Source organism: Chanos chanos, chromosome 3 (genome assembly GCF_902362185.1).
Source record: "Chanos chanos chromosome 3, fChaCha1.1, whole genome shotgun sequence".
Taxonomy (NCBI): Eukaryota; Metazoa; Chordata; class Actinopteri; order Gonorynchiformes; family Chanidae; genus Chanos; species Chanos chanos.
In genome coordinates this window covers 14,333,801-14,351,059 of record NC_044497.1, presented here as the reverse complement: position 1 = coordinate 14,351,059, position 17,259 = coordinate 14,333,801, and the positions used below count along the sequence as shown (strand labels likewise).

At 40.6% G+C, this 17,259-nt stretch overlaps 1 protein-coding gene across 1 annotated transcript in view; it reads right to left on the bottom strand.

The window, feature by feature from the left end:
• Positions 1 to 12,411: 12,411 nt before the first annotated feature.
• Positions 12,412 to 17,259, bottom strand: part of dpyda (dihydropyrimidine dehydrogenase a) — a 112,066-nt gene continuing 107,218 nt past the window's right edge. The window contains exons 21-23 of the mRNA XM_030768357.1: positions 15,621 to 15,767; positions 15,160 to 15,300; positions 12,412 to 13,930 (exon numbers count right to left, since the gene is read on the bottom strand). Coding sequence (XP_030624217.1) covers positions 13,760 to 13,930; positions 15,160 to 15,300; positions 15,621 to 15,767 — 459 coding nt within the window. The 3' untranslated portion in view covers positions 12,412 to 13,759. The remainder of the gene's footprint in view (positions 13,931 to 15,159; positions 15,301 to 15,620; positions 15,768 to 17,259) is intronic.

Sequence of the window (17,259 nt, the reverse complement as noted above, 5' to 3'; positions counted from 1 at the left end):
TTCAATGTATGGTGTCCAGTGTCCTCCCGTTCTTTGGGTTGTAGCCCTATGATTTACACCACATACTACAGCTGTAGATTATTAGACATAATTACGGCAGATGAACGCAAACTGAAATGTATGATCATCTCTTCAAACTTTATGTGCATCTTTCGCTTCCATTATTTATTTCTTCCCTTCATCAGAAAATGTATTCACTTCATTTTAAGCCAGTAATGCACTTAATACTGTCTGTTAATGCACACTGTGGTTACCTTGATGATGAAATCTAGATGCGACTGAGTCCAAAGGTTGAAAGAGGTTACATCTCCAGTGTGGTGTCTAATTGGTGATTATGTACATAATTTCTGCAAAGTGATTCATTTAATGAGCAGATCATTGGCACAATGACACACGGCCGATAGCCCCCCCGTTTTTCTCCAAGGACCGTGTTGGCATTGGGAATGACATGAACGCATGAGGTGAGGTCACCATTAGTGATCTAATCTCCCCCAAGGACGCATTACAGAATAAAAACAAGTTTAATATCCTGCTTTCAGGATGCTAAGTTGTCCTGATGGTGTTTCAGAAAGAGAGAGAGTGAGAGTGAGAGAGTGAGAGAGAGCAAAAAGCTCCAACCAGAAGCACATTACAGATAGTATCACATCTCACTATGTGTTCCTTTATTTTATTTTATATTATTTTGAGAGTATAATTCCATGTGGTATATCCTCAGCTGCTTTATCACTGCTTCATCTGTATCTTGGACACACAAACATGAGGGTTAAGAGTGTATTAGTAAAAGCACTCAGAGACTGAAAGACTAACATTCTGCTTCTATTTAAGTATACAACTCTGATGGTTTGAATTGATTAATTTTCCATCCTGACCTGTTCTCATATACATAGTCACAGTGGCAGAAGAACAATGAGAATGCATGCTCTGATTGGAGGAAGAGATGTGAGCAACATAAGTTTAAAATAGTGATGTCTCCTTGGTTACGGTGTCCAAAACAAAGCAGACGCCTAATTGGTTCTCTCAAATGAGTTTATTTCACAGGAGCTGTTTATGTGTCTCTATGACTATTACGGGGTCTGTTTCACAGAGGGCTTCAAGGAGTGGTTAAGATCCCCCGAGATCTTCTCACTGGGGGAAATAGACTAAGGTACAGGAGGGGAGAGGTCCACATTCTGTCATACATGTTAGGGCTAGTTTGCTGAGGGAGAAATATGTTTTCCAATCTTTAAATATTAGCTACAGAAACGCCACGTACTTATTCTTATTTAAAGTGAAAGGTCACCTTAAAAACATGCCAGAGAAGCAAATGGTTTATGATAATGTAGTTATGAACTATTACATATTGAAAAAAAAAATGAAGCTTACGAATTCTAATTTAATCAGGAAAAAGACAACAACAGAACAAACGTACAGTGATTCGTATTTTCCCTGCTTGTGGTAACAATTAAGAATGTGTCTTTTTAAATCAGGCTCATTGTTTCAATAAATAATTTCATGAAGCTCCAACATCTCAGACTTTTTTTGTTTTGTTTTGTTTGTTTGTTTTCTCTTTCCTTTCTTTCTCTCTTTTCTTATTTGAAGTCTTTTGTGACTGGGAGCTAATCAGTAAAGGGAAATACAGTAACCATGTTTTCATTGACTCTTCAAGACAGAGATAAAGTACCGTGTTTTACAGGGAACATTCATGATATGCCCTGGAGTACAACTACCACTTAAACAAGCAGAGGTACTGGAAAACACAGTATACCAATACACAGGAAAAATATAATATACTGCTTTCTGATATCTATACATTTTAGTTTGTTCCCTTGATTTGTTTGTAAAATACTGTTGTTTTATTTAAAAAAAACAAAAACAGTAAGAATACATAAGAAAGAAGGAAAGAAAGAGAAGAAACAGATTTTCAAGGGAAAGTCTTGCAGGAGGATACACTCATAATTATTCCCATGTCAGGGATAAATGTGTTTTGAAATCAAAAGAATGAATGTTCAAATGGATTCTTTATGTTACTCCACCACTCTCTGAAACAACATGACAAAGGGTATCTTCTGCTGTCTGGCAATTTCTGCTATTGTCACAGAGCACAATTCAGTGGGCTCCTTTCAGAAGCCTATGCGCCCTTTCTCATTGTGCCTGACTCGTTGACGTCACTGTTATAGCAACCAGTGTGGGGCCAATTAACATTTTAATCCCTATTTATACAGGAATAACATACATACTCACTGTGCCATGGATGTTTGGAAGAAAATTCAATTTAAAGCCTGAAAATCTGTGTAATTCACTTTTTTTTTTTTGCAATATTGAGAAAAATATGCTGGTGCCAAATTAAAGGACTGGATGCCGGTGAAATGGTAATTAGTTTAACCCAAACGTCCTTCTAACATTGGGCTGGGAAGAGGAATGTAGATTTGTTCCATCTCGCCGCAACATTCTGTCAGCAAAATTAGTACCTAAAATATTACAAAACTGACTTGGGGTATTTTTTGTCTATTTTCTGATGCAATATAATTACTGCTTCAGAAAACTCAACAAAGAGACAGATTGTTTTTCAGACTTTAGATATTGCCTTAATAATAATAATATTAACAAAAACAAGTAAACAAACCAGCCAAAATACATTTATAATTGTACATTTCATCAAGCTACGAGAGCAACATGCACAAGCGCTTGAGTTTTTTGGGAAATATTTCTCCTCCCCTTCTTCACTACAAAAGAGAGAAAGAGAGCAAAAGAGAGGGAGAAGGAGAGAGGGAGAGAGATTAGGAGCCTCAGGATTTAGGATAGCAGGAAAAAAAATGACAAACAGAGCAGCCGGAATCCAAATTGCAGCAGGCATCACAGAGCTTGTTTAATTCTGGAGAAGTATTGATTGGTGCCAGGAAAAAAAAAAAAAGAAAGAAAGAAAGAAAAGAAAAGAGGAGCGTGCACACATATCCAGCTTGCCACGGCGCTGATTACTGGCGGTGAGCGGTACATCAGAGAGCCAGAGTACAGGAGTAGTTTATGATGCATGCTGTGGAAGAAGGGAGGTGAATCTATGCTCCTCCTGCATCCTGTGAGTTCACTGCTAAGTGACACCAGCTTCCAGGGTTGTTCAAGCATTGGGTGGCACGAGATAATCCCAGGGGTATTTTTCATCCCTACAGGGTAAGAATACATCTCTCAGCATGGAGAAACATAGATTCAGTCTGTCTTGTCTCTGTCTGTCTCTTACTCGGCATCTGAGCACTCAGAGTTGAGCTGGTGTCTCCACTGTGCTCCTCCAGTGCAGGGTCATTGAATGCACAGCAGAATCTCTCCCTCTTCTGTCTGTGTATCATCCCACACAACATTGCACATCTCGCCTGGACATGGCTCGCTCGGGCTTCCAACATTTCACACACCCCTATTTTCTTTTTTTTTCTTTCTTTCTTTCTTTTTTTAAACATCCTACATCTGTGACTCTTGAAACTCATATTAAACGTAACATTAAAAAGCCACGCAAAATCCCGCTTCCGTCTTCATTATGAATGCCTTTCGTTAATGTGTTTGTCTCTTTTCTTTTCCTACAGCCGTTACATGAATTTTTAAACGGTAAGTGTGCATCCTGCTACAGTATGGTCTCAGATGGAGCCAAAATGGAGAACGGTGCAGAAGAGTGCAGTGCTTTCAGAGGCATATACAGTGCCACCAAGGGCAGATGTATTAGTTGTATACAGCCAACTTAGCGATTTGCGCTCAGATCTTGTTTTCAGACTATTGCTTTTGGAGTGACTGTATGTTGGCTAACGTTTGCCAAGTGCACCTGAGGTAAACAGAAGGTTCCAATTCATCCATCCACCTGCTATTCCTATTGCTGTATCCACGGGCCCCTCACCTCCCCTTGCCAATTCTCTGTGGCAAAGAGGTCCATTTGCCTTTTGAGGTAATCACTTCCATTAGCATTTATCAGTGCATTTATCCAGGGACCACTTTGGGAACATCTGCTTTCTGCCGCACTCTAAAAGGCAAAAAATGTTCCGTTCTGCAGGCCTATGCAACCACAGTGGTACAGGGGGGAGAATGCGCCAGGGCTTTACAAAAGTATTAATTGATGGCTTTTAGGGCAAACCAGGGGGTATTAGCAGCTAAAATGCCTACCTCCAGTCTTCTAAAAAAAAAAACAATGATTTTTTTTTTCTTTCTTCTCCTCTCTCTAATTGAGGGGCAGCCCCCGCAAGCCTTGGCAGAGGACATGTTTGTGACCCAACTCTTTGCCTCTTATTCCAAAACACCATTGCCCACCCTCTTGACTCTGTCATCCTCTCCAAATCAATGCCCTGCCAAAACTACGCAGGAAAATTCCAGAAGGTTTTTAATGATGCATGGTGCCATGGCCTCTGCCAAAATCCTTGACAGTGACGGCTGACACCAACTCCACCAAGGCCTGGTGGCACTGGGCAGTCTTCCGAGTGAGGCCCAGTAGCAGACTGGCACAATTAAATCACTGAACACAGCATGGCACAGACAGCCTTCTTACCTCCAGTGGGTTTCACTAAGAGGCAAAATAAGAGTTTCTCTTCACAAAGCGTAATTGAAATCGATTGTTATTACATGTATATCTTGTGGCCATAAACAGTTGAACTGCTAATTTGATGATTTGAAATATCAGCGTGTGACAAAACGTTTCTGGCATGAGATGACACGTGTAGAGGACCAAGGAAAGAAATACACAAGAAATAGAAAGTTCTGCTTAGTGGATTTTGAGGAAAGCTCTTTGATGATGAGTAATAGAATGTGAAGAACTTCAGTTCCATGAAAATCAGTCATTCTGGCCATCTCTTGGATTCCCTGTGACCTAAAAGATTGAAAAGGATGTGGTTGCCAGAGAAACCACAGTGAGGGATACAGGCAAAGGATCAATATCCTCTTGAATATACATATACTTGTGTACATGGTAGAAAACATTCACCGCCGACAACTGGGGGTATAAACCAGTCAAAGGCTGCATCATCTACAGCATCACATTGTGAACAAAACCAAACACTATTTGACCAGTAACATGAAAATATCTTTTTCCCCTCAAATAAATTAATATGCATAGTATGTTGTTTTATGTCCTCCTCCTAAGGTGTCTTGTTGTGTTCAGTGGTGGATGTTAGATATGATGTTTTATACCTAACAGACATCCAAGCAGGAAAGCAAACTAAAGAGGTTTTCTAAATTTTTAGATAAAAACAATATTTGCTGTACATTACTTTTGGAGGGTGATAAGTACTTCTATTATTAGTGCTTCGTGTGTATTTTCTATTGATGCAGAATTTGTAATATTATTCTTGGGTGGTTGTTTCTGTGTGAGATTCCATAATCACATCTAAAATGTACATCATGCAAAAAACATACCTAGTTTTTGTACTTGGGCTGATTGATTAACAACATGTCACTCACATCAGAAGTAACCCAGATTTATCAATTTTCTTTTTTTTTTTGGTCATTCAACTTTCCTTTTTGATAACAAAACCCACCCCCCCCCCCCGCCCATCCAACAGACACACACACACACACATAGATACACACTCACCCATCATCAATACCCTTCCTCCCTTATGTTGTCACTATGTGCCACCCTCTATTACAGTTTATCATGAAATCATATATATATATATATATTCAACCCTGCCTTTTATGCCCAAGTATACCAAAAATGGTATACTAGGAACTACTGAAAATAAATTCAAAATGTGCTTTCTGCCATGCGGGGAAAAAAAAAAAAAACAGCCTTCAAACAGGTATGATGAGAACAGTACACGCTGATTTCTTGTCGTTTTACATTGTGTAGCCATCATGCTGACTGCCAAGCACCTGACTCAGACTTTAAAGTCTAGAACACCAGTGGACAGGATGCTGAGTGACATGAACTACTACACGTGTGGGTGAGGAGAGCTTGGCATTAAGACAAAAAGGAACACACTCTGTGAAATATCGACCTTGTCAGGCGGATTAACATGGTAGCAAAGTTAACAACAAACAGATCAGGGGCCAGGGAAAAAGGGGAAAAAAAACAATTACGACTATTTGACAAGACAACTGCGGCAGTGCAGGAGAAATGTCCGTCGCTGCACCTGTGATAGACTCTATACAGCCTTAAAGAGATGGGTCTCGTCTCGCTCTGATCAAAGCCTCCCCACCCCCCCCCCACCCCCCTTTTTCTTTCTAGAACAGCAGGGACAAGATGCTGAGGTAATTCTCACTGGCACTATTTCTTCAAAGAGACATCGCTCTGAGGAAGGGTGGCGGTCCTTTGTGAGATAACAAAAGGGTCCAACCTTTTTCTTGGCTGAAAATAACTTCCCAGGCTCAAGACAATTACACTGATGGACGGAGCACTGTGACCCCCCCCCCCCCCCCCCCCCCCCCCCCCCCCCCCCCCCCCCCCCCCCCCCCCCCCCCCCGCCCCCAGCCTACTCCTGAGTGCTCCCTGACTCCAGCGTGTGGAATGACATCGGCACCATGAACGGGAAGAGAAACAAACACGCTCTTCTTGGATGACAGTTAGAAAGTGCTGGTTTAGACCTTTGAAAAGCTTTCAGGTTGGGGAACAAAAAAGGATTTTGACAGAGTTTAAAATGAAATAATTAACAATATCCAGAACAGAGGCTACATGGTATTCTACAATGTAATTAGATTAGACTATGAGTAGAACAATGGAATCAATTTAGTTATTTGTTTTGTTTTGTTTTGCCTGTGACGGTTGTTGTGAGATGTGTGTGGGAGAGGTCTGTGTGTGTGTGTGTGTGTGTGTGTGTGTGTGCGTGCATGTGTGCATAGCAAGGATTAGCAATGTTTTGGCCATTGGACAACACGAAATTTTCAAAGGCAAAACCTTGCTATAATTGTAACTATGCTAGGCCAAATTCAGCTTAGTACCTAGGAAAAATATTTTTTAAAAAGGGCCATTGACGCAACCATCACCATGGAGTACTTAGGACTGTGCGTCAGTTTTCTGTACATAACTCATAACGGTTCACTGTAAATCATACCACACACTCAGTCACACTTTTAGTCTCAGTTGACCTGTTAATTGCTGTAATACTCTTAAGCACCATTGCTTAAAAAATAGCAGAACTTTGACATAACTTGCATAAACAAAACCAATAAAAAAAAAAAACATCGTATTTCGAAATCTTAATATCTTAATTGTTCAAAGCAAACATTTGTTCTGTGTTAATTCTCTATGTCTAAATATAAGTACATTGTTCTAAAACCACTGAAAAAATACATGAAATGTGCATGCCATTTCTACACGTTCCCTGACTGACAGTGTTGTTTTGATCCCTGTTGGTGAGATTTGACTGCATAGCAAAGATTCTCCTGAAGGACATCATGTGATGCAGCGTTATTAAAATTCCCTGCCACAGACACAGAATGCAAATACATACAGTAATGTAATAGACAGCATCGTACATCATTGAGTAGTGGAGCAGAAAACGAAAGCAAGAAAAAAAAAAGAAAACATGCCTGCCTGGCTTGCATTTCAGCGCAAGAATTTGCAAGTTATCAGAGACAGAATATCTCAATCAAAATGTCACTTGATGCCTAGAATCTATGTCAGAACAGTGAGTGCTCAGCAGCCAGTGTTTGCAGATTGCTACTCAATATAAGAAGTCTCAAAGGATGGCACTGTAGCATAGATGTAACCACACGGAAACAGAGCACTGGATGGACTGGCTATCGTTGTATTTAACTTACCTCATCCCTGCTTCTCCTCATTGTGTGTGTGTGTGCGTGCGTGTGTGTGTGTTAACTATTCTGTTAGACAGTGCTGCTGTATTTTAAACCTTTAAGACAAAACAGCACAGCAAATCAGGGCTGATTCTCAATGGTCTCACTGATAAAGAGAGGATTACATAAAAAAAAAAAACATTGTTTTTAATACAAATTATGAGTTGAAAATACATTTGCTCTGTGTTTCTAAACTCATGACCAGGGTATTCATGATATTAAAAAAAAACTACTTTCAGACATGCACTGACACATATGACTAATTAGAACTTCCAGTATCTGATTAGTTGATGACATCAGTCAAATATGTTATAGTCTGGTTGGAACAGGAAAGAACAATTGTACATTTTTTGCCAGGACTTGAACTAGGGAAGGCAGTTAATTGGAAAGTATATTGGCTCAACCCACATTTTCCAGTAATTGGTGAAAAAAAAGTAAGAAAGACAGAAAGCAATATACCCATTTGCGTTTCACACAGCACACACTTAGCACCTTCCTCAGATCACCCAAGCCTCTTTCATTATCAGAATGTGTGAAAACACTTCTCTTCTCTGAGAATGAAATTATGAATTTGGTTGTCCTCAGCCCCTTGACAATTACTTGCTGGGCTCAGAAAAATCAAAGTAACAGTGTACACAGATTACTAAATGACTGGCAACAGGTTGTGAATCTCAACAGCGAGGAAGAGAAGATGGAACACAAGTATCTGCGTATGACGGGAGGAGAAGAGAGTTTTGTTGTCGGGTTGTGGTTTTTTTTTTACCCTCAGAGTAATGAAGCGGCTGAGCACGTGCAGCGCCCTCTGTTGGAGGATGATGAACGAGGAGTTTTGAGAGTTTTGGGTTGACGGACGCACAGGCTGATGTGAGAACAGCAGTGAAGTTCTGACTCAGCAGGGACAAATACCAGGCTGTCCTGACATCTTAAGCTCCGTGTTCTGCTATTTCCACTTGGATCCTCCCTCTGACCTTTCACTGGTAGGCTGCAGTTGTGTAGCTACTGGGGCGAACACGTCGACATGTCCTTAAAACAGCTTTCTGAAACGACCCGTGGTACAGTTACGCAATACTTTTAAGATTTCATTACAATCTTTTAATCTTCGCCGTGGCCTTTTGATTTGTACACTTTTTTGGGGGGGGTTATATTCAAAGCTCAAGTCATGAAAATATTACTTTAGCAGAGGGGGAAAAAAAAAAACTTTTTTTTTTTTTAATTTTGCAATGACAAAGAGGTTATTAAAAGGAGGGACCAATGTAATTACAGATATTGTCTGCATTAACAGGCACACCACGGAACAGAGTAGTGATGATGGTGGAAAAAAGCACTTGAATCATCATTATTTGTTTTAATAGAGGCAAGTTCCTGATAATAACACGCTCCAATAAGGTCAATATTTTTATAGAATATGGAGGGATGGGGTATGTCTATTAGCATTCATGAATAATTTAATCTCACATGGCTGGCCAAAGTCCAAGTGCATCATTTGCTAATGGCAATTAGAGGAGGGCAGGAATTGGCCTAGTGGACTGTGGGAACTGTGTGAGCCTGGGAAGAGGCTCAAACAGCAAATTTCTCTCATTCTTTCACCACGCAGGTCAACCAGGACCTGAGAGCGATCATTCTTTCTCTTATCATAGGTATAAAGAAACCTGGGAAAGTCATATAAACTCTCTCACACAATAAAAGCTATAAACAACTCCACACAGAGAAAAAGACATACATCATCATTTGACCCAGACACTGCTCAAGCAGTGAAAAAGCGTCCAGACATAAAACGTCCAGACTCTCTCCTTCACAAGTTTGCCAAACGGTGAGATGCAGAACTGCTATTAATCTGAAAAACAGTGGGGTAAAAGCCAAGAATCTTAAAGTAACATCACAGCAGCTGGAAAGTCGTAAGCGGTTGAAACATAACTTAGGTGAAAGGTTTACAAGTGGAAGTCATTTTGTTTTTACTGTGGATGTTGGTCTCACTGACGAGTAAGTCTCTGAAGCAAAAAAAAAAGAGGACATATCAGAGGGACTCAGCCAGGGCTACAGCCAAACTTTCAAATTGACGATTACCCTCTGCCACCCCGTCTCCCCCCACCGTTCTCGGAGAGAGAGAGAGAGAGGAGATGGTTTCTCTTCACATAGGCACGCTCGCCAGAAATCAAATTGATTATTACACAGTAGAGTGGATCCTCTATTACTATACATGTCTCTGGGAGCGTGTCCTTTTGAAGCGTTGCCAGAAATGCATTCTCCCTCGGCTCCGTGTGCCCCCACCGCGACACTTCTGAAAGGCACAGATGAGCACGAAGCCACGGAGATGGTTCACAATGCATGTCAACTCCCATCTTGACTGCGCAATGGAAATACCGTCGAACAGACGACCAGCTCCAACAATAACAAACGCCAAACAGGCTGTTATGCTAAAACTTCTTGTGCAAAAACAAGAGCTAGGACAGCTGTAAGGGCCTCTCAAGACTCAACACCTTCATCGTTTTTTTTTTTTGTTTTTTTTTCTCCCTTCCTCCTTAACATGTTTGGAAAGCTCTAACCACTGACAGGTGTTTGGCATAATCAGACAGCATGGAAAGAGGGCCTGTTTTTAAAGTCAGAAAAGGTAGGGAGGATATTAAAAAAAAAAAAAAAAAAAGGAAAATAAGAAAGAGAGGGAGCCGGCCGCTTTCCTCCAGCTCAGACCATTAAAGTTGAGGTGCTAGATACTCTCTCATTCATCCGTCACTCTGGCCTGGAAGTTCCAAATGTCAGACACAACGATTTCTCAGCTGCCTTCTCTTTCTGCACAACACCGACAGAGGTAGATTTTGTATCGAACCGTGTGGAGAGGGAACAAATACAAAGCTTTGAGCTAATGCTTTTGTTCATTACACCAGGTCTGATGGATGACACTTGCTCCAAAAGTTTCAGTGTCTTGCCCGGGATGCTCTGTCTGATGCCTGCCCCCTACAAAAATGACATAAACAGGGGCTTGGGGGGAGGGGGGAAAAGGATCGGATTTTTAAACAGTAAAACGTTTGTTGCTATGGTGACTGAAAAGCAGTGATGCTAAAAAAGATCTGGTCTGAAATAAAATTCAGTACGTGTTCTGTGTAACTTTTGAGAGCATAAAGTGCTTACAACAGACTGGATCAGCATTCTGATGTCTCGTCTAGTGAACTGCTTGCACTGCATTTCAAATGTACTTTGAGTCTTGGAGTACCGTAGCATTGAGAACATTACATCAGAGTTAAACCACTGCTGTAAATACCTTTACTAGACATGAGCGTAGATAAATGAAGCTTCATGACAAAGAGAAACTGTGACATATATTTCAACATTGGAATATATTGAGTAGGAATGTGGAGAAGTGAAGCGAGTCACCCGAAGATTACGCATGCATTTTGATCATTTAGATTCAGCATATTCCGTCTCCTGGCAGAGCTCCAAAGTTTGGATAATGGATCGATACTCAAGCCAGACCGAACAAAAAAACATACATGGAAAAACCATATACCATACCTATGTGCTCGAACTGGTTCGTTTTACTTAGTATGCAATGAGTTATTCTGTGATTTCTTTAACCAAATGGCGTTACAGCCCGAACGGTCGCCTGTACAGTCACGACACCTGTGCGGTTAGCTAGGGTCTTATTTCCTGCAGAGAGCATACTGAAACATGGTTTGCAATATTTTCAACAATGTATAATTTACATTTAAGTCTAACCAGGCAATTTTCTATCAAAATACACTCGCTGTAAGATGTCTCATCTCTTACGTCTTTTAGAAGCAACTGTGTGAATTCAATATCGCCAATTTACAAACTGAGTCTCCATCAGTAGTCTCTGTTACTGATCAATTCTGCTCTTCCAAGATCCCCTTTGTTATTTGAAACGCATAATGAGTGTTTTAACAAGCAAAAAAGATGTGACCTGGCTGAGTTTGTTTGGCGAGCAACGAGCGTGAATTGTTGTAAGGTCGTTCACCCACGTCATCTCAGTGATGGTGCGTGGCACCACGCAACTTAGCTCACCGGTGATGATCGTTCGCTCTGGCCTTGGGTTCACGCCCGCTGTCCGAGATTGATGCCATGTTGATTTTTAATGATGCACCGTGCAACGAAAGCGGGCAGTGGAAGAGCGCGTTTCATATCCTCGCGTTGCGTCCATGCTAAATGTCATTCTAATTATCTCTCCAGCTAGGGAATGGAGAAATAAACATTTACACTAACCCATGGCCTTCAGTCTCTCAGACGCAGCCGAACTGTTGCTGAAGATTTACAGCCTTCATTCGACCTTCCTCTTCTGCTATGCCGATTTGTACCCAGCATACTTATCTGTCGCGGTACAATCATGTCCTTAAAACGGGAACTGCTCATGACTAGACACAAATATAAATTATGATCCACCCGGAATTTGTCCTCAAGATTTCTCTTTATTTTCTATATACTGACGAGCTCTCTAGAGACGGTTCCTTACCATATGTTGTTTCTCCTTATTAACAGTGTCAGAAATGCCTTCCAAAAAATCAATCCTACTTGCGTTATGATAGTCTATATACCCTAACACTATCCACGAACGTGTGTCAACACTTCAAATTCACACATTACCTCACAAAATTAAGTTATAGGTTAACAAAACAAATGATTGAATAACACAAGTCGTCAGAAAAAAAACACACAAAAACGGAATGTTTTTGTGCCCTCAGTTTATTCTTGATTAAACAAATTTTATTAAAATGCCATTATAGTATTAGCAACAATAACAAAAAGATTTTTGTGGCTACTACCCTTGCTGTAAAGAGTTATTCTTGGAACCCCTTAGTGTAACAACCAGTATATCACTGTATGGTGTTTTTTGTAGGTCTGAAATGGAGCTGTTCCATAAAATTCTACATGTGGACAGGTATATAGTGCTCTGACACACATAAGCCATGTTTCTTCTCATGTATTACATGAACAGAGGCAGCTGCCAGTTTGAGCTCCCTGTAATGTGTGCTTGCTGGACAGGAGAGTATTTATTGAGTTAGAAGTGGTCAGAGTTGACCTTTAGGGTCCAGAATGAATCACAGCTAGTCTTCATATCTAATGATCTGGAAACAGTCAAAGTTGACCTTTTCTAACAAACGCTTGCCACATTACGCCAGCAATCTACCTCTCAGAATTACCTCTTACTGCCTCAACACATCAAAACTCACAACACATTGTTAGAATTAATTAAAAAAAGAAAAAAAAAAAAAGGATAATCAAAGTTAATTAAGAATTTAATGAAAACCTAATAAAATGGTTGCTTTCTATACATCACTTTAATTAGCACTCGAGAAGTATACAAGCTAATTATGATGAGTAGGTTAACATGTTCAATGTTGCGTTGTTGCTGCTTTGGAAACGTGAATGGTGAGGAGAGCCATGAATTGAATGTTTTCAGGGCTCTTCCTGCTCCTATTCATCTCTCTTCACGACCACCTCATGTATGTCTGATTATTTCCCCACAACATAATGTCTCATTTTACTGCAGTCTGCCTGTGGATGAACTGTCATTGCACCACTTGTTAGGAGATTGTAGCTACTATTGGGCACTGGCATGGGCTCCACACATCAGCATAAACATCCATTATATTTAGTCTCAGACTCTCGCCCTCCCCCCTGCTCCTTCACTCTCATTACCACTGTTTCTGCAGAACAGGAGGGAATGAACTCAACAACAACACATCGCCCTGCAATTGTTTCAAAATAATGCAACCGTTTTTCCGCCTGCATGATTATGTAGGGATAATTGGCTTTTGGGAATATAAGGCAATTATTTCTCAAAACTAATTATTTGCTTTTTTTTTTTTTTTTTTTTAAACCCCACAATAAACGTAATTTTTCACCCCACAATTATGAGGAGGAATCAATGCTATGATGTAGATGTTTAGATGGTCAGGTTCTTCTTTTTTTTTTTCTCTCTCTCCCTCTCTCTCTCCCCCTTCTCTCTTGCTTTCTTCCCCCCCCCCCTCTCTCTCTCTCTCCATCAGCTGAGGAAACGCTGTTTTGTTGTTCAGCACACGGGCACAACGGCTTGAGGGAGGCCTCGTTTTGGCACGTACGGCGTTGTCCTGGCAACCATTTTGATGCATTCGATGATGGGACAGACGCTGAGGCAGAGTGTGCAGCCGGTGCAGCTGTCCCTGACAGTGGGTAGATGGGTCTCAGGGTCAAACGTAATGGCCTGAGAGAAGAGAGAGGAACACAGACTATTAGATTAGAGTCATTATGCCCACATCAGGGGGTACAACCTGTTCCTGCTGGACATTACACAATACAGACACACACACACACACACACACACACACACACACACACACACACACACTCTGCAATGGCTTCATAGGCACTCTGACAACATGGACCTCTCTTCAATGCTAACACCAGGTAGTAACGACCTCCACGTGCTCTTGTTAGTGGTCTCATTTTGCCGTTTCACTGAGAATAGCAAAAAAACTACACACGGCTAAGCTGTGATGGGGGGAGAACTGCACCTAGAAGAACCTGTTTTGTGAGACCACATGTAATCAGTGGGGGAGAAAAAATAAACATCTTGTATAAAAGAAAGGTCAAACATATTTTTTTCCCTGACCCCCAAATGTAATGTCACACACACACACACACACACACACACACACACACACACATATATATTAATATATAAATATATATACACATTATGTGATGTCAAATAATGTCAGCATTTTTCAAACGTCAGTGGACTTTAGGTACTGCAAAAGTATGCTACTTTGCATAGTAAGCAGAGGCACCTATTTGATAGTGACACATAGTGTTGATGAATGCTCCTCTTTATTAGAAACCATTAATAACATCTAATCCTTCTCTGAGATCCACTCACCGACAACCAGCGTCACAATGAACAATTACTGCTTTGACAAAATGGGCCTGGCTACTTCATCAATACCCATATGATAAATCGCAGGAGACATTTATTTAGCAGCAGAAGCTGGAGATGAATACTTTAATAAAACTGTCAGAGCGGACCCACTGTGCATGGCTCTCTCTTCCTGCCGAAGCAGAAAAGACCTTCAGTGTTTTTCACAGATAATTCGCACTGAAGCTTCTGCCTCAACCGCAACTGGATAATGAGTTGCTTTTAGATTTTTTTTTTTTTTAAAAAGGAGGGTTACTCATTTTCTCCATTGTTCATGTCAGCATTCCTCAGACTCTGTTGTGTAAAGCCCATGGTAGCAGTGCGGCAGATGATTTGGTGTGCAGCACTGACTAAAGCTAAAATCTGGGTGAGTGACTATATTGTGAGCAGGACAGGTGGGGTGAAGAGAAGGACAGATATAGTCCAGGAGGCCCGGAGGCAGAGTGTGGAAAGGTTGATGGGCACGGCCGTGTACAGGGGCAAATATGGTGAGTAAGTGAATGAGCGAATGCTGGTACCTGGTATCCGGAGTCATTGCAGGTCATGTAGCACTTTCCACAGTTAATGCACATCTCTGAGTCAATGAGAGCTTGCACTTGCTCCTGGTTGTTAAGTTCCTGGTAGGCCCCAATATACCTCAATGCTCCAGCTATCACATCCTGACCAATGCAACAGAAACCAAATTCCATTTCAGTCAAACCGGAATATTGATGGAATTTTATCATTATCCCAGCCTCAATAATTCATAGCTTTGTTTAGACGTTTTATTTTGGGAAGATAAAGGAATGAGTTGATCCATTAGCTAATTGCTTAATTAAAAGAACATACGGTAATGTTTGTATAATGATAATAATACAGTTAATGATGTGTAAAAGATGGCAATATTTCTTATAATTGTTCTACATCAAAATACATCTTCATCTGCATTGAAAGACAAAGGAAAACAATGACAGTGAAGATTCGTGAATTGAATCCTTACTTTCACTGCTGGGACAGGTTTCTTAGGTGAGTTTATTCGTGATCCATTTGATTCCACAGTGATGTCACTGTGATCTCTAAGTTTCTCTTTGTACTTTGCCAGAGCAATTTTCTTCTCCTGAAGATATGGACCAAAATTGGGCAATGTCTGTGGAGGAGAGATGATCAGAGACATTAATCAATACATTTTGATAACAATATTTTTCTCATCAACATTGTCTGTTTTTTTAAGCATTAAAACAACAAGAAGAGTGCTTTTAGAGAGCTTCCCTTGTCAATCATCAAGCCAATAATGTATAAAAATAGATGCTCTGGTCAGATTTGGTAGCATCTGAATTCGTCATAGGCTCTGAACATCTCAATTATCCTTTGTGTGACACTGAATTAAATGGCAAACTCTTTTCTCTCTCTCTCTCTGTCTCTTTTTTTGGAAGCCTGTAATGTGTCTTTTCTTTTCAGCCCCTCTCACCAGGGAGACTGGTATTTATGCTTACTAGTGATTATTGAGCCACTGGGCTTTAGATGCTTTGTGTACTAAGGCATCAATGGCGTGTCCCTCATTAGAGTATTAGAGACAAACAAACAGAGAAGAGAGGAGAGTGAAAGCCCACAGTCTGGCTGACTGACTGACTGCACTAAACACACACACACACACACATACACACACACACACACACACACAGCTTTGCTTTGCAGAAGTGGCTACTGTTTTTCATCCTTGAAAATTAATGAGATCCCTTCTGTCCACATTCAGTGGTTTACAATGTCAGGGAGAGCCAGACAGAGCAGATTTCGTTATGGCTGTGGAAGAGGCTAAGAGGTTTATTCCATTTTGCTTTGGGAGATATCACAGGTGTAAGCTGAATCTGAAGAAATAAAAAAAAAAGAGAGAGAGAGAGAGAGAAATTTAACTTTTAGCTTTGAGACATCTCACATCTTTTCGACCAAATGCGCCTAGAGCACTTTGAGAAACAGTTGAAAACTGAAATGAAAGTTGATGTTGGTCATGCAGCGTGATTCCTCAAACATTATTGTCCTGGGTTTACTACTCTCTTATATTTTGCAGGCCCTGTACTGTAAAATCATGCACTATATTTGCAAAAATATTCATTTTCCATCCAGGCTTAAGACGTTACTATGCCAATGAACAGGGATATTGCGTGTTCACTCCAGAATGGTTGCCCCAGGCGATTCCACTTGATAATATTCAGCAGAAGTGACATTACAGAACACATTACCTCAACTGCTTAATGCCTGGCCCGGAATGGGTTGCTTTACCCTCTACAGCTAAAAGAAAACCACAAAAGCCACAATTCTTTGTCCTTAAACAAAAAAAAAAATTCTATATACCTTCTGAAAACACATGGAAAATGCAGGTTATTGCCTGAATGTGCAGGTGTTGCCTCAGAATTTGTTTGTATTGTAACTACTGGTTATGATATTTTACTATGGCTTTAAAATGAACATTAACCAGAAGTTTAAAGGGGATGTTGTATATGATTTTCCTTTTCAGTTGTAAACTGCCACTATGACTTGGACAAATACTGAAAGAATGGATGCAGATTAGTGTGTGAGGAAAGCAATATTCTCGGCTCCACATGAGGTTTAAAGCTCAAAGCGCACCCTGAACGGACCCAAAA